Below are 24,185 nucleotides of genomic sequence, written 5' to 3' on the forward strand. Positions count from 1 at the left end.
GACTGAAAATCAGAATTTTCAAAGGTGCTATTACTCAAGCATATTAATGTTGTCTAATCAATATAAAATTCTTTGCCTAAATCTAAAAAGTAATAACAAAATATATTCAACGAACATGATATCAAAAATTAGTTAAAACTGGTCTGAAACATAGCTGATTTCATAAAATATAGAATGTTTTATGCATAAATTTTGGAATATGCTAATTTACCACCACTGAATTGTAGAAAGGTTTTCTCATCATATTGTGATGCACTCTGTTCTTTCCCACTAACTGGCACAAACAACCTCAGCTATATCTTCTGATAAATAACCTCATTCAATAACAAACTTCTTTTTCCATACCCATTGCCAAAACAAAGAGACAATCGGCATTCAGCAACTCCTGCAGCCTATATGTTCTTTCAAAAAAATATTCGCAGAGAAATGTTTACAAGAGAACGAAACCCTTACCTTTGATGATCTTGTGGCAATGATTTGCCATTTTTTGTCCATGAATAGGTGACATTCAAGTCACTTATTGTCAGACATTGAAATCGTGCTGCTCCACCAACTTTCACGGACTGGGAAGAAGGTGTTATTGAACACTGAGGTAGTTCTGGAAACAAAATAAAAAATAGTTAAGCATGAGTGTTAGACACAAATGAAACATTGAAAAAATGAGTGTTAGACTAACCCAGAGACGGGCAAACTACTGAACTATTTAGCAGAAGCATTTATAGCAAAATAATTTGCGTCCGTTAATATGTTTACTGTGTCATCTGATATATTTCTTTAAAAATCTTTAATTTTAATTTTCCATATTAAATTTTAAATAAAGGTCAAATACATGATATGGTCTTTTGGAAAAATTAGGAAAATATCTTCATACAAGCAAAGAAGAGTTTCTGGTTCCATTACATTTGAACCCATGGCAATTGCACCTGTATGCTATTGCACCTATGGAATTTTTTTTGTTTTTCGGATAGTTGAACCCACACTAACCCTAACCCATGGGTTTTAGCACCCGCATATAGATTGAACCCGTGGATATACACATGGGTTCAAATGTACGTGGGTTCAAATGTACGGTCACCAGAGTTTCTGGGTAGCCCTTACAAAACATCTCTGCCCACCCATGGACTAACCCGATAAGCAAAGTTTGCAGGTATTAATTCCTGTATTTTCTTATATAAAAAGGTATTATCTTAAATATATTAAAATTAATATATATGAAACAGCAGTACATTTATTTGGCAGGGGTATTACTATCTGAATCATCATTGGCATTGTGTCAGCCATGTATGATAAATATAAAATATGCCACTCTTTAAACATAATTATAGTGTCATATACTTCCACATTTGTTTCCACTTTTTTGGCAGAAATAACACAATAAAATGTCTATATAAACAAATATATTAATTCACAAATGCTCAGGTACATGCACAAGCATATGGGTAGTAATTGCCAGTTAATTATATAGCGATTCCAGAATGGTTGGGCATCGACAATTTAATATTAGGTCATTCCGTAACTGTTATCAATCGCAAAGAAAGTGTTTGAGGTCAGTGAGAATTCTTTGTTAAACAAAGCGCCGTATGCTCCGAACACCACCTCATTTTCTCGTTTTTTTCCAATATGACAAATTATCGAGAGATTGGTCACTGGCGTTGTCGAAAGAAGTAAACAACTTAAATGAGGCACACCAATTCGTTTTCATGCTAGCACAGATGTCCGGCATGGTCCGCATGGCTCAGCGGGATGTGTCTCTATTTCATTTAAAGCGCGACCAAAATAAAGAGATAAGTGCACGGCAACTCGCCATCGTTATTTTACTAGTATAAAAAGAATAGGCTTTTCAATTTTTAAAATAGCCGAATCCTAGTTGTGTGTGTGCCGATGGATATGCACGGGTATTAAGTCGACGAACCGCGCACACACAATGTTCCACATTCCACTCGAAGCGCAAGGCAAACAAGTGACCAACGTGAAAGAACGGAATAATCGCCTTCACTCGGTAGGGTTGTTTTTGGTTGAAATAAAAAGGTACTTGGGTGGAAAAGCGAAGAAGGCGTAACTTCAACTCGTACATAGCGCTTGGGCCAATCACAATAACAGCAGAAGAATGACGAGCAAAATATAATGTTAAACGATTTCCTGTGTCGCTACCGTTACCGACTGTACTGGTTAATTCCAAACGAACATGCCGTCTGACAGTTTCACAATAACAGTTGAAATCAATCTTGCATTTTTAATTCAATTTATTATAAAAGTCGACGAATCCCGATAAAAATATTGTCACATGATAAATGCCGTGTATTATATGGCACGCATAACATCGTTCGGTGTGTTTTCTAATCGGAACAGAAGCAAATGTAATTTTTCTTGGAACCTTGTTACGTTTAGTTGACATAATCAGAGCGATTCCGGCATAACTCATTGGAAACGTATTAAAAATTGACAGCTTTTCAAATTATTTACATATATTTCTAGCATACGTCCACTATTTTCGGTGGGATAACAAATTACGGTAATAATTAACAAAACAGGGGCAGCCATATGCAAATGACGCGAAATTTGTTGAGCAATAAAATAGCGGGATTAGTGTGATGTTATCACGAGAAAGCACCGCGCTCGGTAGCTTCTTTTTGCGCACGATTTACAAACACAGCCGCAGGGGTGATATCCTAAAAACCAACCGCTATCTGTACTTATTATCTGGGCGAACTTTAATTTGAAATTAAAATTTGGCACCATAGTTACGCGAGATGATAAATTATGACAAAAAAACTTGACAAAGTTATTATTTAAGTGGTAGACAATAAGATGACAAGTAAAGTTTTCTAAATCATAAAAAACGTCACATTTAACATGGAATCACAGTCTATAATATGAAAATACATGATAAGAAAAGTCACAAAACATTAATAATAAGAGAACTGGTTTATAACATTTACAATGTTATTAAGACTAAGCATAGTATAACTTTGAAGAAAGTTCCTTTGAATTTTTATTATTACAACTATTGTATATTGCAAGTTATTTGCTGATTTCTTCATGCATACCATTCTTATCACACCCTATTCTGATATAAGATATTTGAAATATTTAACCAAGATTTACAGTGTTGATACCATTCTATACAAATATGGGTAGCCTATTCAGCATTCGAATAGTTTTTTACGTTATATTATATATTAAAATAATATTCTTTCTTTTACAATCAAACCTTTGTGTAGACAACAAAAATAATAAATTTGAACTCTGTCGAATAGGAGAAAACTGAAACCTAATAAAACCTGATGTTTTGAATGAAATATACAGACATCTTCATGTCATAATAAATTGAGAAAAATGGATGAAAATTTACCATTTATGACAATTAATACAGCAAGCAATGGCGTTGAGTTTAGAAATAATTTAAGTCATTACAATATCTCATTTCACAATGGCTAGAGTGTGTGAACAATTTATGGTAATTAAATAGTATAATACCTAAAGGAAAGAGTACCTGAGTATTTAGGAATACTCATTGAATTTATAACAATTTAAATAATTATTACAATTTCCTTTAACATATTCATATTGTCGCTTCTTCGGCATGGTAAAAAAATAACGGAATTATATTGTTACTACAGGATGTATGACAATCTTCATGATGAAACAACATAGACTACAAGCATACCCTGCAGAAATGGTATAGAAATCCGACCTAAAACAGCATTGCGCGAAAATGCGCGAAAATGCAGACGAGTTCGTGTGACGTCACAATGGTTAACATGCCATAAAAATCTCGCGCCGCTTGCTTGATTTCCAAGCAAGAAGTGACATTCTGGGGTCTCACGACAGCTAGTGGAAATCTCTCGAAGGCAAACAAGAATCAATTCCAGACTTCTTCGCGTTCTATTGAGAATATTTAACCTGAAGCTTAGTATTATTGTCTACTGCTTCGCGACCCCCCTAGAAACCAGACTCCCAGGTTGGAAACCACTGTACTAAAGCTTCATTATCAACCTGATACCGATTAATAATGGGTACAGGATCAATCATGACAGTGTTTTGTTAGGATAGTTAATTTTTGTGCAGAAATACATTTATAAAAAGCCAAAGAACCAAGTTTGAATATTTTAATTGTTTTATTAACAATCTTTCACAAGGTTTGAATTTGCAATGTTCTACTACATTTTTTTTTTTTCAATTTTTTTTTTCCTAAAACTCATAACGAAGCAGGAAATTCACAATTAGTTTTCATAAATACTCAATAGGGTTACCCTTCCTTTAATTAACCTCATTTTATTCAATATTTTGATTTACATTTTTGCATATTGGAAAAGCAAAATGATATTGAGTTGATATGTAATTCGGAAGATGTTTATTACTGAGATAATTCGTCTATTTGAGTAAACTATTCGGCAAAACTTAAACAAATATAATTCTACTTTTTCTGAATCCAAGTATATAGTAGGCTACTATATTTTGTATTAATGAGATCTACACGGTTTATGAGTGAACGGGCTAGGTTATCTGTATCATATTACATGTAAACAATTAGTTCCTATTGATACAATCTATATATTGACCTTAAATACCACAGTAATCATGTGTCGAAAAATTTGATAAAATGCTTGGGAAATATATTTGACTTGGCATATTTTAAGTGTAGTCATGGAAGTGTATGAATGGCCTTTGCTGCACTATAACAAGAGTGCTGCTATAGACATATTACATGCACAACACAAGAGATTCCCTATCTCGAAGGATAAGCTATGATACACAAGCATACAGATGAAAATGAGAATTTTACAGTCATTATTTACAAAGTATTGCTTTTTTCACGTAACATTCAGAAAATGAATGAAATTATTATTCACACTATAAGTCTTGATGGTTTAGTTTAGTTTTCGAATGCCTTTTTAAAAAGTTAAAAAGAATAGTATTTTCACGAATCCTTTTTTCGTACTTTATACTTATGAGTTGAATATTGACCGACGATATAACTATGATTTCAATGCAAATGTTCAATGTTCAGAACAACATCTGCAAAATATTAAAAATTTGAATTCCACCTCATCATAATTCGATTCCATTTAGTATCCATGGTAGTCAAACCACTCTATAATACTAAAACAGTCATGCTTGATGAAGCTCTGTTATTATGTTTTGGAATCGTAAAATTAGGTAGTTTAAAATTGAAACTTACTTGCTATTATAACTTTGAATTTTCTTCGTAAAATTTTGCCGTGCTGATCATGTACTAAGCATTTATATTCTCCCGAATGTTCGTACTTGATATTGCGAATAAATAGAGAACCGTTTGTCAACACAGTATATGTACTATTTATATCAGTCAGCTTATGACTGCTGATTGATTTATTTATCAGAGGTAGGGTTGTTATTGAGTTAGATTGAGATTCAATTTGAGGTTTTGTTGTTGAGGTGTACATTGAAGTCTCACTCCACGAGCCATGAGGCCAACTTGATAATCGCTCTTCCGCATTTCTAATGTACCGTGATCTGTGCCTCATGTGCTTTTTGTGTCTTGAGTTTCGTCTTTCATTATTTTTTGAGGTAGTAGTATGATAATATGTGCCAATCGAAGCACCGTCTTTTAGCCACTGTGTTGTGACGTTAAGCATAAATTGATCGCTACATCGAAATATAGCATCGTGCTCTGGTAATACAACATGATTTTCCGTTGCATCTAATGCAAAATTGAGTCTATGGTTTGGACTGTGTGGTTGTGTTGAGAAGGCTTGAGCTGAAACAACAAAAAGTAACAAATTAGTTTACATTTAGACAAAATAAAAATATGAATCCGGCTTCACTGACTTTTCTTTGTCAATAAAGAATAGAAGAGTGGGCAATGATATTAGCCAAATTACATCAAAAACCAACAGAAACATCATTTACAAAACAAGTTGGTATAACACATGCAGAAAATACACAAAAAAAAATACCAAAAAATATAATGGGATTTACTAAATAAATAATGTTGGGTGGTATTTGCAGTGCTTTATTTTTGTGGTCAAAACGCATATTTTACAGTATGTTGCATTTATAGAATAAAGTAGTGAGTGGCAAATAGCGTAAATGTAAATTTTGGTACATCTTGTATTTTTTTAGTTAATATTATGTTATGTTGTTTTTTTGTAATTAACAAATATTACAATGGGTCAATATTCCATACTCAGTTTATTTCAAAATTTTCAATATGAAAAGAGATATCTCTCAGAATTTTAAACTTGTCAAATGAGATCCAAGTTAAATAGATATAATAGTGATAATACATATTGTGTTTCAATTTGGTAACACATCTGGTACAGTATATTGCTTTTTAATATATTATACAAGTTTGTTCAAGGCAAGGTCACCAAGCTACCAAGGCTGTGTGGAATTTCACAAAGCAGAAGTGTTTGAAAATAACATTTATAATAGAAATATCATCAACAAACAAGAACCTCTTATTTATATGGATGTGAACTGAATCCGGAACAAAAATATTTGAATGTTATGAGCTCTAGAAGTAATAATATTTGGAATATTGAATAAACTGCTAGGACAGCTGATTGGACACCATACAAGAATCTACAAAATCGATTGCAATCATATTACAAATGTATGATATATTAATATTACTGCACCAGCGAACCCACGCAGGGTAATAAGATTTGCAATCGTATTCCGAACACTTGGCAAATGCGTCAACCGCAAGTTACAAATAAACTCAAATCCCATGCATTCCTATCCAGAAAGTATGAAAGAAACGAATAAAACTACTACATACCAGACATCTGGACACGAGGATATGGTTAATGAACATTGTACAACCACTGAACTAGTTGAACAATAACAAAAACAATATTCAGATATTGAACTCACCAGAATACATCCATGTGCAAGTCAGTGTTATAATAGCTCCCAGTGTACTCTTTAATCGCACGTTAGATGTCATTAGATCGACGCCATTAACCGCAACCCACGCAAAAACCAAAGGCATAGCCTCGAAGCCATTACTTGCAAACTCTTGACCAGGCTAACAACCGCGAACGGACCTTTGCGGTTGACGTCACGGAAGAGCGAATTGTCCATTTTGTCCGAAGAGAATAAGAGAGAGAAAGAGAAGAGACACGGGTACTCGGTGGTGGTTGGAGCGCAACTTATGCCTATGATCATATTTACAGTGATAAATAGCAGATTCAGCGCCATATTAGAACCTTTAACTTTTGATCCAGTTAGGCTCACAATTTAGGTCTTTTTGTGATAAAATACCATCCAGTTAGATATTGTTATTATTGTATGTATGTATATTTGTTTCGACATGAGCATGTTTACTCGACAAGAGCTCGTGGACCGCCATATGAATAAACCGTCTTATTGACTTTTTCTTCTCCGTGATACATATGAAAATCCTATCCTAAATATTTAATATGAATTTAATATTATATGTAGACAATTGCAGTTTTTTTGGTCAAAGGTTTTGTTATCATTGGCTAGCTTGAAAAAAGTAACCAAAAAAAAATTCTCCTGAAAACCAAATTACCATTTCTTTCTGTATGCCACTGGCACTGCTTACAGACGGAATGGGTTTTGAAAGTAAGTCTGGCAGATACATCTCCCACCGAATTCTAACACTTGCTAGAATTATCTCAAATCTATGAATAAACCTCCCTTTCCAGAAATTATATATGTTTATGCCCTTTTATTACCAAACCACCTTTTCATATTAAAACAAAACAGTGGAAAAAGTTTCAAACTTATCTATTTTTGAATATATACACTCAAAATAAAATATTGATTAAGCCACGATGATGCAGAATAAAGCACTGGATCATTTATATATTTCCTAAACCAACAGGTTTACCTAAAAATAATTTGATTTGAAACAATGGACAATTGCTTTTCGGTAACTCAGTTTTGCATAGTATTACTTCTACTCAGGATAATGTAGGTAGATAATCAGGATAATACAAACCACCTGTTTTTTTACATCATTCACATACATTAACCACAAGTATTAATAGTGAATATTGGGGAGCTGACTCTGATGAACACATGGTCGTATTGCTCCCCTAGTCGATACCCAATAACTTTGCAGTATTTTCTTATTGTTGAAATGCTTGTTTTTTGGTTGATGAAACAATAAAGGTCTCCCTCTCTTCAAATTACACCAACTTCAATTACAGTGAACATCTCAATTAACTTGACAGCTGACAAGGTTTCATAACGAAAAATAACTAATCCAGTCGTAGCCTGCTTCCATCTGGCATACCTCCCATATTCACAATATGCTAACCCTTCCAAAAATGAAAACAAGAAGCAATGGTGAATCATATGATTCTGTAATAGCGAGTTTAAAGGGAAACAAAACAGATGAAGCATTTTATGCTCAGAGTTTAATATGTAGAACCACTCAAAGAGCGTAATGTAATATGAAAGCAATTAATCAGACCCGCTTTAGGACCAGCATATCCAGTTCAGATTTTGCCGTGATAGTGATACAAGGGTAACAGAGGTAATTAAAAAAAAAGTCTGTCTGGACATCTTCAATACGTATGTGCAGATGCTGGAATCCACACTTCTCTCAGGCACTGCACGTTGTTTTATGGAAAACTGGCTGTATCAGGGCAGGGCTCGTCTTCTTTTTCATTTGGATCACTTCGGCTCTTCGTCGCGTCTGCTTCTTCTGGGTGTACCTGCAAAAAAAAGCTAACAATGGAACCCATTTCAGATGACTGGCCATACAATAAATGGAAATCATCGAGCAGCGACTAGCTGATGACATTACCAACGACTCTGCAGGATAAAATATCTAGTGCAGCTAAGGATTGAGGAATGTTAAGTGTCGATTAGCGAATTAATTTTCGTACAAGTATTACATTATCTGCATTACTATATATTAAGATCCTGTCATAGAAGAAAAGAAATTACAAAAAAAGGTTTTAAAAGTAAAATTAAAAAACAGGATAAAAATGATCAGGTTTATGTAAATTCAAAACAGTTCAATCACACAATGATCAAAGGGCGAAATCAATCAGCACTTGATCCTACAAGAAAATGATATTTTTAGATTTCTACTTTTCAATCCCATTTTATCTTGGGAGCATTCCTTAGCGACCAAATAATGTACAAACCCCTTTCTTTATCACGAGCCTTTATTCTTGTAATGAAGCCCTGACTTTTTGATTTTCGAAAACTTTCATAAGGGTCATCCGTTGGCATTCCTAGTCCTTTGAACTGATCATATTTGTCACGAATTTCTCCAGCTGATATTGGATCCTAAAATTTGTTACAAGATTACAATTTCATGACTTAATCGAATCGTCAAATACTGAATCTATCCAATGTTGGAAATCATTCTTTACCAGGTATGAAATATGCAATACCCACCTCTCTCCCTTGCTCTTTAGCACCTAGACCTGCACCACCCCAACCCATTCGTTTTAGCATTTGTGCACCTCTGTTTTCTTCGCCCAGTTTTCCTTCCATGCTGAGAGCTTGAGCATAAACATTTCCTCCCATACTAAAAAATTTCATCCAATTAAGCATTCGGTGATCTGGCTAAATTTGTATGACAAGCAATAATAACTTACGACGGAGGTGTAAGATCCCTGTCAGCAATAGGTGAACGTGACCTTTGCCTATCTGGAGATCGTGACCTCCTGTTTTCGGGAGAAAGAGATCTCGAACCTGACTTACGTCTTCTGCTGGGAGATAAAGAGCGATTCTTTGGGGATCGTGAACGACTTCTGGATCTGAAAATGTATTGAAATTGTTGATATATAAAGTTGCTGATATCGCGGTATTTACTATGCTACTTTTATTTTTGTATTTGCCTGTATTTATTGATTTGTTTAGGGTATTGGATATGGGCCATAGCGGTCAGGTATAATGAACGAATTGAAAAAAATTGACCAGGTAGGGCTTTAACCCATTTAAGATGAAACTTGAAAAGGCAGAAGAGGAATAGCTATATTTTTGAAGTTTAAACTCTTGTAGGTTTATATTGAAATACGTTGGTGAGTATTGCTTAACAGGATTAGACTGCTTAAAAGAGCACATATTTCTTTGAGGTTTTGACATTCGCCTTTTATCCTGAATCCCTTGTGTTGATTTCTTGGTAAAGCGGGATATCAAGTTTAAACTCACTCACCGCGATGACCGTGAACGAGATCTAGATCGGGAACTTGATGAACGAGAGTAGGAACGTCCACGTGATCTTTTAAGAGAATATAATTTAACAGTGATTATGCAATAGGAATACTAAACACAAAAAATTTGGAAGTGCTTGGATTTGAAATTTTATTCGATTACATATATAAAAAAGGTAAAGACATTGACTGATATAAAAAAATCAGGTGCTCCCGAAGTATGCGAACCAAGATGGCGGACATCGGAACGTAACATGGGTAACAGGTTAGGGTTGGGCGATAATTTTTTTCCAATTTTTCTTATTTTAGTCCTATTATCAGTTCGAAGACTAGCCAACAGCCTCCCGTAGTACTTATACCTAAAATTATGGCCTAACCCTAACCACATATTACATTCCGATGTCCGCCATCTTGGTTCGCATACTTCGGGAGCCCCAAAAATTATTATATTGGATAGTATAAGATTGCCTTCTGACAATTTTATGTTAGAAATGGGTTCAAATGATATTATAAATTGGGCTCTAACAACAGAGAATCTTGAACGTTGCAAATACCAATACCATCATTTTTGTTAATTTAGATTATTACCATACTGGCCTCAATGAAAATTCGCAAATCAAAATGTGACACTATTTGGCAGGTACAATAAATTTTGAGCACTTTAATTTTGACACAGCTGGTGTTCACAAACTTGTTATCGTACCTTGATCTTGAGAGAGAACGCTCGCGTGATCTTGAACGAGATTTTGACTTTGACCTAAATATGCAAATCAAAATCATAGGGATAAATTGCTAGGTAAAACGAGACAACTACGCTGGTATAACATCATTGAATGTGAAATCTATCATCATACAACTCACCGGGATAAATTTCCATCTTTTCGTTGCTTGGCTCGAACTTTAGCACGGTAGAATTCAAACAAGCCATTGCGTTCCCAACCATCACTAAAAACAATATAGAATTGTTCTTTATTAATCTATATAGATGGCAAATAAATGAAATTCAACTAAACAAAATTGACCAGGTCTTAAAATCTTAGATTGTTTGATGTGCTATTAGGCGTTTTAGATGGCAAATAAATGAAATTCAACTGAACAAAATTGACCAGGTCTTAAAATCTTAGATTGTTTGATGTGCTATTAGGCGTTTTAGATGGCAAATAAATGAAATTCAACTGAACAAAATTGACCAGGTCTTAAAATCTTAGATTGTTTGATGTGCAATTAGGCGTTTTGTAAATTGAATAAAGTTTGAATTTCAGCTTATCAGCCATAGTCAATGATTGTATTGGGTGAACAAAACAAAAACAGAACCCAGGTCATTTGAAAAATACTCTTGTCTTGTGAGAAATTACTTTTGTGCAAAGCATTCTAGATTGCGATAGCATTGAACAGCACATCATGGAGATGAAACTGAAGGTAGAAGAGTCAGCGGTAGGCCAAGGCTGCTAGACTGGATGTACAGGGCAATGAGTGTTAACAATACCAGTGGACTCAAAGAAAAGGCAATGAATCAGAGCTTATGAAGATCACTTATGGAGGCCATGATTTCATCTATGGCATGAACATGCCACTACAAGAAGAAGAATTCTAGATTGCTAAAACTTTCGGGTATTATCATACAGTTGATGAATGTTGAATAAATTATGGCTTCTGTTTAAATTATTTTATATCAATAATACTATATAATATAATTTAAAATATCGAAACCTAAAATGGTCTATCTAATACAGGGGTCGGCAAACTACGGCCCATGGAGCAATATAATTCGGCCCGCGACGCTTCACTGAACTATATTAACAAAACAGCTGTATTGATGAATATATTCTTTACATGACAGAATTTGTTTTGAGACACTAAACTATATTATACCCTAACAAGTATATAATTCACAATCACTCATTTAATAAGCCTATAATAATGGATTATAATTGGACAAATGGCAACAGAACGAAAAAAAAAGTTGATTCTGAGTGCAAATGGTTTAACGACGCAGAAAATTCAAATGATCAGTCTTCGTGCACTGCTTGAAATTTAACTGAAATCTGTGTGAAAAAATGTGATTCATTGGCCATTCGGTTTTTAACTTTCGAAAAATATGTGCGCCCGCCAATGACTTGGAACCTTTAATTTTGGCCCGTGAGCGACAAAAGTTTGCCGACCCCTGATACAATAAAAGTCCCATCAATTATTAATATCAATGCTTTGATACATATTTATTATCAATACATACACATTTCGTGGTCTTTCATGGGATGGTGGTCCATAAAAAGCTTCTACAGCGGCTAGTAATCTTTCAGATGGAGGAACGGGAGGTGGTAACCTTATCATTGCTGGATCGAGGGATTTATAATCCATGTCTTCTAACTGAAATTGAAAAAAAAAGAATCATATTAAATGATTCGAATTGTTAATTTGGCATGATAGCCTAGTGGAGGGATGGCCTACCTCTATGAAGGTTCAATACAAATACAGGGTTCAAAAATTGATGCAGAAAGCATACCATCATTTCAGTGATAAAAATTAATTATAAAATCGGCCCTAATTCATTCCAGAATAAATGAACATGAACTACTACATAGTATACTGTAAACTCAAGAAACATTTTCTTATAGGAAATGTGAGAAAACTATCCAGTTCCATTGCGACAATTACTAGATGAAAATACATACTTTAACAAGTGGGCACATCAGTCCCGATGGTAGATCATAGTAGGGTACACTTGGTATAAGAGATGGGTCATTTGGGTTTATTTGTGGAGGTGGCGCCCTTGGCCCCCTTGATCGAGGACCACCACCAGCCCAGGGTGATCCATCCTGCCAAGGGCCACCCATTCTTGGACCTTGCCCTCCACCCCATGGCAGCCTTGGCCCAAATTCTTCCTCTTGCCATTCTGAGGGGTTTCGTGAGTGGCTGTAATCGATCACTTGAGGTGTTTGGTTGCTAAAAAACAACATGATACTTGGTTATTCCTATAAACGATGGAAAAATCAACGCAACACAAAGAAACTAACTTTGCCCCGTGGCCATATTCAAACTGCATCGGTGTATTGTTGTCATAGTCATCCATACCACTTGTCCATGGTGGTGCGTTATCTAAACAGAAGGTATTGTGATGTTCTAAGAAGAAGGCAATGATTACCTACAAAATGTACTTTTGTAGAAGAGCGAGACATACCTTTATATTGATTCTGATTGTAATCTTGAGATTGTGCATTTCTTTTCTAAATTTCAACAAAATTGTTTGATAAGGACTTTTTCTTTTTTCCCTTTGTTTTTTATATGTTGATTGACATTAACAAATTATTACGCATAAAGCAACAACAATAACAATTTATTTGTGAAAATAATCTAGTGAAAAGGGACCATAGAATTAAATAGACCATTTATGTTTAAAAAGCATTTATCATAAATAATCCTGATCTAATACCGATAATTATTTGTCAAAAGCATCAAAATTCATGTCATTTCTAGTAGCATAGACATTAAACAGAACATCATTTTATATAACAGATTACTGGTGTATCTCCATGCAAAATGGGGAACTAATACTATCCATACATTTCATGAGGCAGTTTAATATGAATTGATTTAAAGGAAGTTGCTGCTTTATTTAAGGGGTTGCTTATTTGCTAAACTGAGTATGGTTATTATTTGGGTAACCACTAATGGTGCTGAGTAGAGGGATATATTTGAAAAAAATGTATATATGGTAGTGTCAAATGCACAAATATTACAGGGTGACCCAATAAAAAAGCAAGACCCAGGTCATTTGGAACATAGCCTATACTAGAAAGCACATAACAGCATACCAGAGGGCCACAACCAAGCCCTCCGAGCCATTTAGCGATGCCCTTGTCAAGATTTTTCCAACCAAGCATAAAATCCGAATACAACAGTTTATGTTTGAAAAGGCGCTCACATGGGTAAAAATACATGATTTCTGCCCTCGTCGTTGCATTAAATCTTTCACAGTTTTGCTTTTATTACTGGAAGGCTAAGCAATAGGCGCATTCTTTTCTCTTGCCTTTCCCACTGTGCACTGGTTGTCGCTAATTTCTTATTTCGTCGTGTACATCAAAAAACTAATTTTTTTGTGTGGCTCAGATGGATGTCTGAAGTTGGTTATATGGCCCACAGATAAAAGTTTTGCACACCCCTGCTTTAATATAACAAATAAGGTTATGAAAGAAAAATTATACTTCATCTTTAGCCCTTTTTTCGTCCTCTTTTCTTTTTTCAAAAGCATCTCTTCTTTCCTTTATTTGACTTTCAATATGAGATGCGTATTGTTTGTGTTGTTCTTCATACTGATTGTATTGGTTTTGAATATCAGTTTGCACTTGCTGAACTGCAGCTGCATGTTCAATTATCAGGTTGGCCTGAATAAATGTAATACATCAGTTATTAGACACGGAGTGGACCTTTGGATCGTTTTAATAAACTGTGGTCGTTGTGGAAAATGTCATTTCTCTATACCTTTTGCTATTACTTTCAAATTTCTGGTCCTATGGGACCAGATATTTTACCTAAATCTTGGCTATTTAATTATAATAAATTTTTATTCAGCACACTTGAACGCATGTACAATAAAAGTAGAACACCTTTTATTATTATTCCAGCACAGTTGAAAGCTGCACAATAAAAGGGGAACACTTTTATTCCAACACAGTTGAAAGCATGTATAATAAAAGGGGAACACTTTTTATTCCAGCACAGTTGAAAGCATGCATAATAAGAGCGGAACACTTTTTATTCCAGCACAGCTGAAAGCATGCATAATAAAAGAGGAACATATTTTTATTACAACAGTTGGAAACATGCATAATAAAAGGGGAACACTTTTTTATTACAACACAGTTGAAAGCATGCATAATAAAAGGGGAACACTTTTTATTCCAGCACACGCTCGTTTGATCAAGATGATCTTCAGAAATCACTATATTCATATACTTAAAAATAAAACAAACTACCATTTGAAGTATCAATATTATAGTATCAATATCAATTATCAACAATAATTTTTTTAGGGGGTAGGGTTGCCCATGTCAATGCTTTGTTTAATAATATTTCAATCTTGCATCAAACTAGTTCGGTAGATTTCTAGGGCATAACCAGTGTCAACATATCTAAGATATATTCCATCAAACTCAAAATCGGTTTTGGTATTAATTGAATTACTTTATTTTTTGTGCTGGATCTCAAGTAGCACAACAAAGCTCCTGAAATGAGGTATTTTTTCGGGGAAAAATGGTTTATCAATTTTAAAACAACCGCGAGGAGCTGACAACAATTCATCTTTAAAATAAAATTGTTAAATCACCCTACTGTTTGAATTTGTTTCTTAAGAGAATGTATAGTTATACCTGATATTCTGATAGAGCAGTCGGTGGTTCTTTCAATTTTTCTAAAATATCTTCATTGAAGTATTTAAATTTTTGCCACAGTCCTAATAACTTAGTCAAACGCTCTCTTCTGGCTTCCGGGGCATCTGAAGAAATTACACAATGAACACATTGAAATTCAAATATATTTGGCAGAATTCTGATAAATTTTCAAATATACTAACTTGCATTTGCCATACAAAAAATGGGCAAAATCACAGACTGAAGTGCAGAAGAGAGATCGCCTATATGTTTTCTTGATGCATGGTGCAAGACATCATTGACAAGATATACAATATGTAATTGGGTGTCAAATTTAGACTTTCCATTCACAGTCTGAATAATTGCAAGAAAATTTAAAGCAACTTAACAGATACCGTAAACATATTTATCATAAATATGATTATGGTTTCACAACAGTTAACATAAAATAAATGAATAATTATTACCCACTCTGAATCATAAAACTTCTTATCAAAAAAAGCATCAGGTAATTGTACCAGAGATTGTACGGTCTCATTTCAGATTAAAGACAGTGAGTGACTTCAATATCAGGCATAGAACACAATTGTAGCATAAAAAAATTTTAAACCTCATTATCAGCCATCTTCTCAGCTTCTAAGATTCTTTTTAACAAATGTCGACCTATCACTTCACAATGTTGTGCACTTTTGCTATTACTGAGAATCCAAGATTTTCCAGCCTGTCAAAAAAATTAATTTAAATTGCTCTATGACAAAATATAAGAAATAAATTTGAATTCAAAAAAGACAGGAATACCTTCAATTTGCTAATACCATGTATTTGAATGTCTTTTAAAGATAAATGTAATAATGATTCGAATATACATTGTCACACTATCATGGCATCAAAGAATTATAATTGTATATCAAATCGAAATCGTGTGTGAACTTGACTACACATCTGGGACAGGTGTAGCAAATTTAATTCTACACTACCGTCATTGAGTGAGTATTACCCCATTCCTGAATACTACACATCAATTCACACACATTCCTATGTGTATATGCTGAATTATTTGTTTGTAGTTGATAATTAAAATTGTTGCTCTCCATTATATTATTTCAAAATTCCTCATTCGGGCCATAGCTAATAAAAGTTGCATGTGATAAGCTTAAAATATTCTCAATGATAATTTTAAGATTTGTTAACACAACAACGCTACATTTGCAACATTAAAGCTAATAGGATAGGATGGAATTTACATATTTATTCCGGGGGGGGAGAGGAAAACCGAATAAGACGTCTTAATCATATGGTGAACAACAGCCCTTTCGTGTGGTTACCATTCCATGTCGGGTATGGGATTAGTTAGTCAGTTATTTGTTTTCGGAAGCATGGACTCGATGTTGAAGGAAGCCGTGGTCATAAACTCTCTTACCACAACTAAATCTATCTACTAAATTAGAATTGAGTAAATTAACTGAATATAAATTTCCCAATGCATTAGTCAGCTTCTTTGTACTTTGTACTAACATTTCTTTACAAGTCTACTGAATTGTAACAAATATTGCCGTTGTTTATCCAAAATAAATTAGCAAACAGTCCAGAACTATAACAAAGGACCAACAAGCTTATTGCTCACTGAAATTGAGTCCTTGGTGCAAGTGTTGATAATGGGTTGCAAAACAACATCGAAATCAGAAGTTATAATTCCTGTACTCGAAGCGAGATTTCTTAATTTTTCTTCTTCGGTCTGAGCTATTGCAGCATCAATTTTTTCTTGTTGTTGGTGCATCAAAACCTGAATTAAAAATTTATTATAAAGAATACAAATACAAAAATTTGAAAAAAGCCATTTACAGGCCTGCGATAAAGAAAAATTGTGCGCATCTTGAATGCAATTAACAAAATTCCAGGGTAACCTGAAAAAACAGAACCCGGGAAATTCGAAACATATTGTGGAGAGAACATAACTGGTGCAAACTGTCCTAGAATACTGAAACTTGTAGGTATAATCATACACAAACAGGAGTTCAAGTGTTTAGGTATTAAATAAATTTATGAGTTCTATTCATTTTGCGTCATCCTGTATATAGTTAATAGTACAGATGTGCATCATGACCTCATATTGTTGTTTTAAGTTACTGCTGCTTTTCTCAATTTTTATTTTGGCTTCGTTTTCAGCTTGAACAATTTGATATTCTTCATTTTCTTGGCCTTCTTCGTCTTTGCCTTGACTCAAGTCTGATGCTTTTTTGTCTTCAGGTTCCTGAACAAAATGAACTACATCAAACAATATAATTTATTCAACAGCTGCTTGCCCAACGCCCTGTTTAGAGTAGAACATAGTTTGATAACATGACAGAATACTATGTGAACATATCAAATTTTCAATTTGTACATCTATATCAGTGGTTCTTTAGTGTTTTTTTTTACTCCAACAGCGTAACACCATTGAAGCCCCCTTTTGGGGTGGGCAACAAAGGCACAAGCAACGTGCTATGGGACTATTTTATAATGTGGCACTACATCCATTTCTAGATCTTCGTGCAAAGTTTCAACATATTAAATATATGTCCTAACAACGTAATAATTGTGTGCAGAAGCACGAAAGAATTTGCATCGTCTACTGTCAAAGCTGAAAGGTTTTAATTATTACACTCTCGTTTCATTTTAGTTGGGCAGTAGCGGACGAGGGCTATCTCTAAAGACAAGGACTGGTAGCGCTATGAACCCGTTTAGCGAATACATACAGTATTAAATATAAAGAGAAAGTGTTGCTGCCATATATTAGCAAACTCAAAAACTAATTGTTGCAATAATTCAAAGCTGCTCGCGTACCATTTTAAAAGCTCCCCCATACCACATTGAGAACCACTGATATATATATGAACTAAAATGAAATGACAAATTTCAAACCTGATTTTGACTTGGTAAAGTTTGAGACTGCTCTGGTGGTAACTGACTAAACCTTGATGTCCTGGGTGGCATGTTCTGTGGTGGTTGTCGATACGGCATATTGAAATTTTGTGGTGGTGGTTGTCCACCCATTTGCTGATTAGGAGGCATCGGCATGTCTAAAAACAGTTTTCATTAAAAAAAAAATTTTGTCACTTCGACTTCAAATTTTGATGAATCAAAGTGTCACTAACTTGGTACTGTCTGGTTATTACCGGGGCCTGGGAACGGAGGTGGCGGCTGATGCATGTTTGGTCCTGAATTCGGTGGCATGAATCTTTGGGACTGTGGCTGCCATGGCGGAGCATTCGACATTGGCTATAATATAATAAGAAGATCAGTATATAAAATGAGATTACAAAAAGAAATAGATATAAAACCACATACAAGACTAACACTGTGTATTAGCCATCATCCATCTACCAAAAATACAAAAAACAGAACACCTGACATACCATTCTCATATTAGGGGGAAACCTTGGGAATTGTGGCATCAGAGGTGGAATTGCTTGTTGCTGACTTTGCTGTTGTTGAGGATTTCGTTGCCAAGGTGCATTCTGCAATGAATGTTGTACCATTGCTTCTTGTGCAACTACTTGCGCATTCAATTTTGCTTTTTGCTGATTTTGAACTGAAAATGCAATAAAAAAGAATACAGCGAAAAATTAACATGATGAGAGAGTATAAATACAAACTTCAAAATTTGCAACAGGTTTAATGTAAACAGGATATAATATAAAAACATGAGATTTTAAAAGTCATGACTCATGAGTAACTTTGGACAATCAGACTGATGTAAAAACTCTGCAATATGATCAGTGGTGTAATCTAGATTGAATACCATAATTAAGAAAGAAAAACTTTCTAATAGACCGTTGCGTCTTTGAACAGCACCCTTACAGGCAAAAGATGTAAAACGAATATTCGAAACTTATACTGGATTTCATTTGAACAAACACAAAATTAAATTTCCCAAAAATATAAAAAATAATTTCCTTACTTTGTTGTTCTGTTGATAGTTTGTATTGGTAGTAATTATAATGTTCCCCGCCAAATAAAAATGAAAATTTTGGGTTCCCTTTTTGTTTTTCTTTCGTCATCTTCTCAAATTCTGCTCCATTTCTTGCAACAAAGTTTGCCAATTTGTCAATGATATTTTTCACCTCAGGTTCTTTTGAAAAGATGTTTTTAAAAAAAAAAAAGTTTATTCTGAATAAGTCTGATTTTGGATATTTTAGCAGTTTTATTAGGTAACAACATTTATATAAAGTAAATGAACCCAAAACATGATTTCACAATTTTATTCTCAAAGCCAATAAAATTTGAGTTGAAATTTTCAAAATAAGAGATAAATTCATCTTACCCACTGGTGGTTGTAGAACATCCATATTATAGATTGGAAAATGCAGGCAATATATTGCTAAATCTTACAGGCTCTATGTAGCTATATTTGAAGATAAGTACACGAATATTTATACAAGATATTAAACCCTTTTTCAAGCATACAAATAAAAATAAACAATGAAAATAAACAATTCTTTCCTTATATCAAATCTAAACAGCCATATCATACTTTTTATTTTTTAAAATTAAAGTTTGCTGTAAATGAATATTCATGAAATTTCTACTACAAGGATTTTCTATTTCAGTTATGCATCCAATAACATTGTGATTAATATAAGGTATATTTACGATTTTCTACATATTTTATTGAAATATACCAATATGTTTATTTTTCTCAATTTGAATCACCATTTACAAATAATACAACTTGCAATTCAGTCGAAATTTATTATTAGCTAACGTAGGAATGTGTTGGAAAATTGTCTCTGATATGCTGTACTTAATTCTATTATTAATTTAAAAGCAAATATGCAAAACCCTTTTTTCGATGACATAAATATATATCAATTTCTACGACTGCTCCTATATTTATTCACATTGACAGTTTAGACTAAATTGTCTGGCGATAGGAGAAAAATAAATTCTCCATAGCATACTTAACAAAACAGAAAAAACAGAAGCACTAAATGAATTCTTCCCCATGCAGTATTGTCAAAAATTTATTTTACATAGTGCCCAACAAAGCATAAAAACGGCATTGTTATAAAGATCACCTCAATCAAAAATGCCAACTTACAAACTTTTGCATTGTTTCATAAGGAGACCGCATAATGGCTCCTCCTCAGAATGCTAAAGTAGTCAAGGAGACACAATAAAATTATATTATTTTGTGGATGAGCTGTTTTACAATATGAATGTTTCCACAGCATTGTATATAATTTTAAGTGGGTGCACCAAGCATATTTTGGCCTAGCTAAATGACAATGTAATATTGGATATAAATCTGTGTTAGTCAATGTCGTCAATCAAGCGACAGACTTTGTGAAAATATAATACAATCAAAGGTATCAACCACAATATATCAACAATCTGTGAGGTATAAAAATGAAAATGCATCTACATGTGTCGATATGTTTGAAATGAAAGCGTTTCTTAAAACCAAAACATGTATTATTCACAACCTCTACTAGTCCCAGTAATAGCCTTGTATGCACTTTTTAATCTAACAAAAGTTTAATCTAACAAAGGGTTAATGGATGAGAGCCATGGTTCAAAACAAAAATAGTAAAAAAGTCAATGTTAAGTGAAATATCAGAAACAATTCATATTTTCAAAGTTCAAAATACTGCAATATTGCAAATGCGTAAGTGCAAAAGCAAAATAATCATAAATGGAATCAAAATTATTTCCAAAAATATCATCTTTTTTCACTTATAAAGACTTCATTTGCAGGATAAAAACACCAATTAATCTTTCAATTTCTGTCTTCTGACTTTTGGGAGATGCATTTGGGTTTTTCTGCAGATATGATACAACTCCTGCCAAAAATTCAGCTCTGAATTGTTCAATCTTGCGTTTTCCTGAAACTCTCTGGTACAGTTCATTACCAATTCGTGCTGCAGTAATCCACTGGTATATTGTACTTGAGGCAGACGAAGATTCATTAGACTGTAAATACTTCAACAATGCCATTTGTTGCAATAATTCAGCATTGCTCTCCAAAGCTTTATCTTGTTCACCAATGCCAAGCAAAAAAGCCATTTTGCGTTTGTACAGTTGTAGTCCAGGTATACAGGTATATAAATTACAAGAACAAATTGCCTGGATGTGTAGTAATTGATAGACCATTATTAATTAATGAAAAGAAAAAAATACAAAGAACATTATGCCATTGAAAATGTACCGTACGGCACCGTAGTGATGTACGGTACACCGAAGTTGGGTCTCATGCAGTTTCGTACATACTTCTAGTGAGCGTAGCATGACGTAGTCAAGAGGCCGTAGTCAGATGGGGGTTAGGATTGAGTTGACATATCATATTGTTATGCTACACCCACTAGAAGTACGGTATGTTAGGTAAGGAGACCCCCAAACCCAAAGTTGCCCTAGCGGACATATCTCTCTCTCGTTTTCGGAACGGTAAAATAGCGTTGCCAGAAAACAATTTAACATGGCGAAAAAGGGGAATCTAGTCGCAAAGCACTTGCCAGATTTACGGCGAAATTTTGCTACACTCGGAATTGCACAAAACTCATCTGTAATTTCCGATGGTCGGGCAGATTTTTGAAGGTGATATAAGAATGAACTTAAAATGAAGTCATCCTAATCCAAGTTTTATAAAATTTGTATGTTGGGAACATATAATAATACATTGTCAAACATGGCCGAACAGGAATTTCACATCAAAATTAATAAATATCTGCATTTTAACCCTAAATTCTATACTTTTTAATTAGGTGCCCCACTTTTAGATAAGACATTTCAAAAAAACATATTGTGAAGTCATTTCAAACCAAGTTTGAGAAAATTTGTATGTCGGGAACATATATTAATATCTTGTCAAACATGGCTCAATCAGGAATTTTACATCAAATGTAATAAATATCACTAGAAGTATGTTAGGTACGAAACTACATGAGACCCAACTTTGGTGTACATCACTACGGGGCCGTACATTTTCAATGGCATAATGTTCTTTGTATTTTTTTCTTTTCATTAAAAAATAATGGTCTATCAATTACTACACATCCAGGCAATTTTGTTCTTGTAATTTATATACTTGTATACCTAGACTACAACTGTACAAAAGTAAAATGGCTTTATTGCTTGGCATTGGTGAACAACAACAGTATCTTGTCAAACATGGCGAAACCATGAATTTTACATCGAAATTAATAAATATTAGTATTTCAACCCAAAAGTTTGTACTTTTTGATTATGTGCCCCACTTTTAGATAAGATATCCCAAAAGAACATATTGTGAAGTAACCTCGAACCAAGTTTGAGAAAAATCGTATGTCGGGAACATATATTAATATCTTGTCAAACATGGCTCAAACAGGAATTTTACTTCAAATGTAATAAATATCAGTATTTCAACCCCAAATTCTGTACTTTTCAATCACGTGCCCCACTTTTAAATAAAATATCCCAAATAAACATATATATTGTTAAGTAACCTCGAACCGTGTTTAAGAAAAATTGTATGTCGGGAACATATATATAATAATATATATCTTGTCACACATGACCCAAACAAGAATCCGACTTAAAATTAATAAACAACGCTATCACAACCCACATACTGTATAGATTATAATGGCGTGCCTCAATTTAAGTAAGATAACATAAACGAATTGTGAAATCATCTCATTCTTCCCTACCGGGGATCTATCTTATATTTTAAAAAATTTCCTAAAATGGTTGGTTGGTCTTACTAGAAAGCCACCACACCACGTCAAGGTGCCAACCATCGTGGCGGTTTTCATCTCAGTATTGTAGACTAGACCAAGAGAGAAAAACCTGGCAAAGGGCATGTTAAGCCAAATAGGTAAAACAGACTGATCCTTCGTCTGACTTGAACGATGTACCTCAAAAAAATGAGAATGTAAATCATCATATCTAGTTGAATATTGTTTTGCGTGTAATTTAGCATCGGATGCACTTTTTGCAATTCCATTCTATTTCGCTGTTTTCCAGTGCCTAAACTGGGACTGGAACACTACAACATTTCGGATGGTACCATTTCAAACATGAAGTGCATTCGATCATGGTCTGATTTTCAATGTAAGACAGTTGACAGTTGCGAAGTATCGGAATTTCCAATCGCCTGGACGCGGGTATAACACGTTTCTTGTTGATGTTAAATACCGACGAAAAATTTTCAGAGACCATACCATCAATCAATCAATCATCATTTATTCGTCAACACAATTTAAACATGGTATGATATATGAAAAAATATTACAAATACAAGTGGAAACTAACTTAAATTTTGTGACAGGAGTCGCGAGGGACCTCAAGAGGTCTTCAGGCAGCGACACCTAAAACGCTTGTTGATTCAGGTTAATAGCTTAAAAAGTTAATGAAACACCATCGCATATTTTCTTCCTACGATTTTTCTCGTCAAATAGTATATGCTCTGGTCGTATTTTGTTACATAGGGCTATGCAAAAACTAATCGAGAATGGGCCACACGATGCACATAAAGTTTGTTGCTTGACAGCGGGGAATTCAATTGGTACTTTATTTGTTCCTTGCCTTGGCCGCGTAAGAAGCGAAATCGCATATTCGTCATTTTCATTGTACTTCATATTTGAGCTATCATAAATCTGTATGGTATTTTGGTCAGGGGTGAATATATTTGATGCTGTTACCCAGTGATTCTCGTGCACAAACAAATTTT

At 34.1% G+C, this 24,185-nt stretch overlaps 3 protein-coding genes across 3 annotated transcripts in view; all 3 read right to left on the reverse strand.

The window, feature by feature from the left end:
* Window positions 1–7,085, reverse strand: part of LOC120337673 (protogenin B-like) — a 33,687-nt gene extending 26,602 nt beyond the window's left edge. Inside the window, exons 1-3 of the mRNA XM_078109917.1 lie at window positions 6,862–7,085; window positions 5,183–5,740; window positions 454–598 (exon numbers count right to left, since the gene is read on the reverse strand). Coding sequence (XP_077966043.1) covers window positions 454–598; window positions 5,183–5,740; window positions 6,862–6,979 — 821 coding nt within the window. The 5' untranslated portion in view covers window positions 6,980–7,085. The remainder of the gene's footprint in view (window positions 1–453; window positions 599–5,182; window positions 5,741–6,861) is intronic.
* Window positions 7,086–8,305: 1,220 nt separating this feature from the next.
* Window positions 8,306–19,930, reverse strand: LOC120343115 (calcium homeostasis endoplasmic reticulum protein-like). Its single transcript, XM_039412231.2, has 22 exons — window positions 19,800–19,930; window positions 19,437–19,607; window positions 18,892–19,067; window positions 18,631–18,754; window positions 18,398–18,555; window positions 17,601–17,747; window positions 17,121–17,279; window positions 16,107–16,217; window positions 15,700–15,850; window positions 15,497–15,621; window positions 14,333–14,512; window positions 13,309–13,354; window positions 13,145–13,226; window positions 12,803–13,073; window positions 12,364–12,497; window positions 10,992–11,075; window positions 10,834–10,887; window positions 10,133–10,198; window positions 9,573–9,734; window positions 9,370–9,502; window positions 9,114–9,258; window positions 8,306–8,675 (listed from the first exon to the last, which is right to left on the reverse strand). Exons 1-22 carry the CDS (start codon window positions 19,822–19,824, stop codon window positions 8,635–8,637), a joined length of 2,745 nt encoding a protein of 914 aa, XP_039268165.2. The 5' UTR covers window positions 19,825–19,930; the 3' UTR covers window positions 8,306–8,634.
* LOC144419834 (uncharacterized) lies at window positions 19,881–21,620 on the reverse strand. Its single transcript, XM_078109926.1, has one exon. It carries the CDS (start codon window positions 21,539–21,541, stop codon window positions 21,212–21,214), a length of 330 nt encoding a protein of 109 aa, XP_077966052.1. The 5' UTR covers window positions 21,542–21,620; the 3' UTR covers window positions 19,881–21,211.
* Window positions 21,621–24,185: the final 2,565 nt, after the last annotated feature.

This window comes from Styela clava, chromosome 1 (genome assembly GCF_964204865.1).
Source record: "Styela clava chromosome 1, kaStyClav1.hap1.2, whole genome shotgun sequence".
Classification (NCBI taxonomy): Eukaryota; Metazoa; Chordata; class Ascidiacea; order Stolidobranchia; family Styelidae; genus Styela; species Styela clava.

Bases quoted from the DNA above. Each gene is read 5' to 3' on its own strand.
- LOC120343115 (XM_039412231.2), bottom strand. From the start codon at position 19,824: ATGGATGTTCTACAACCACCAGTGG. The intron at 17,280-17,600 runs GTCATGATGCAC...TTTTTAATTCAG, and splicing joins ACTTAAAACAACAATATGAG to GTTTTGATGCACCAACAACA. The intron at 15,622-15,699 runs GTTAGTATATTT...TAATTTCTTCAG, and splicing joins TTTTTGTATGGCAAATGCAA to ATGCCCCGGAAGCCAGAAGA.
- LOC144419834 (XM_078109926.1), bottom strand. From the start codon at position 21,541: ATGGCTTTTTTGCTTGGCATTGGTGAACAAGATAAAGCTTTGGAGAGC.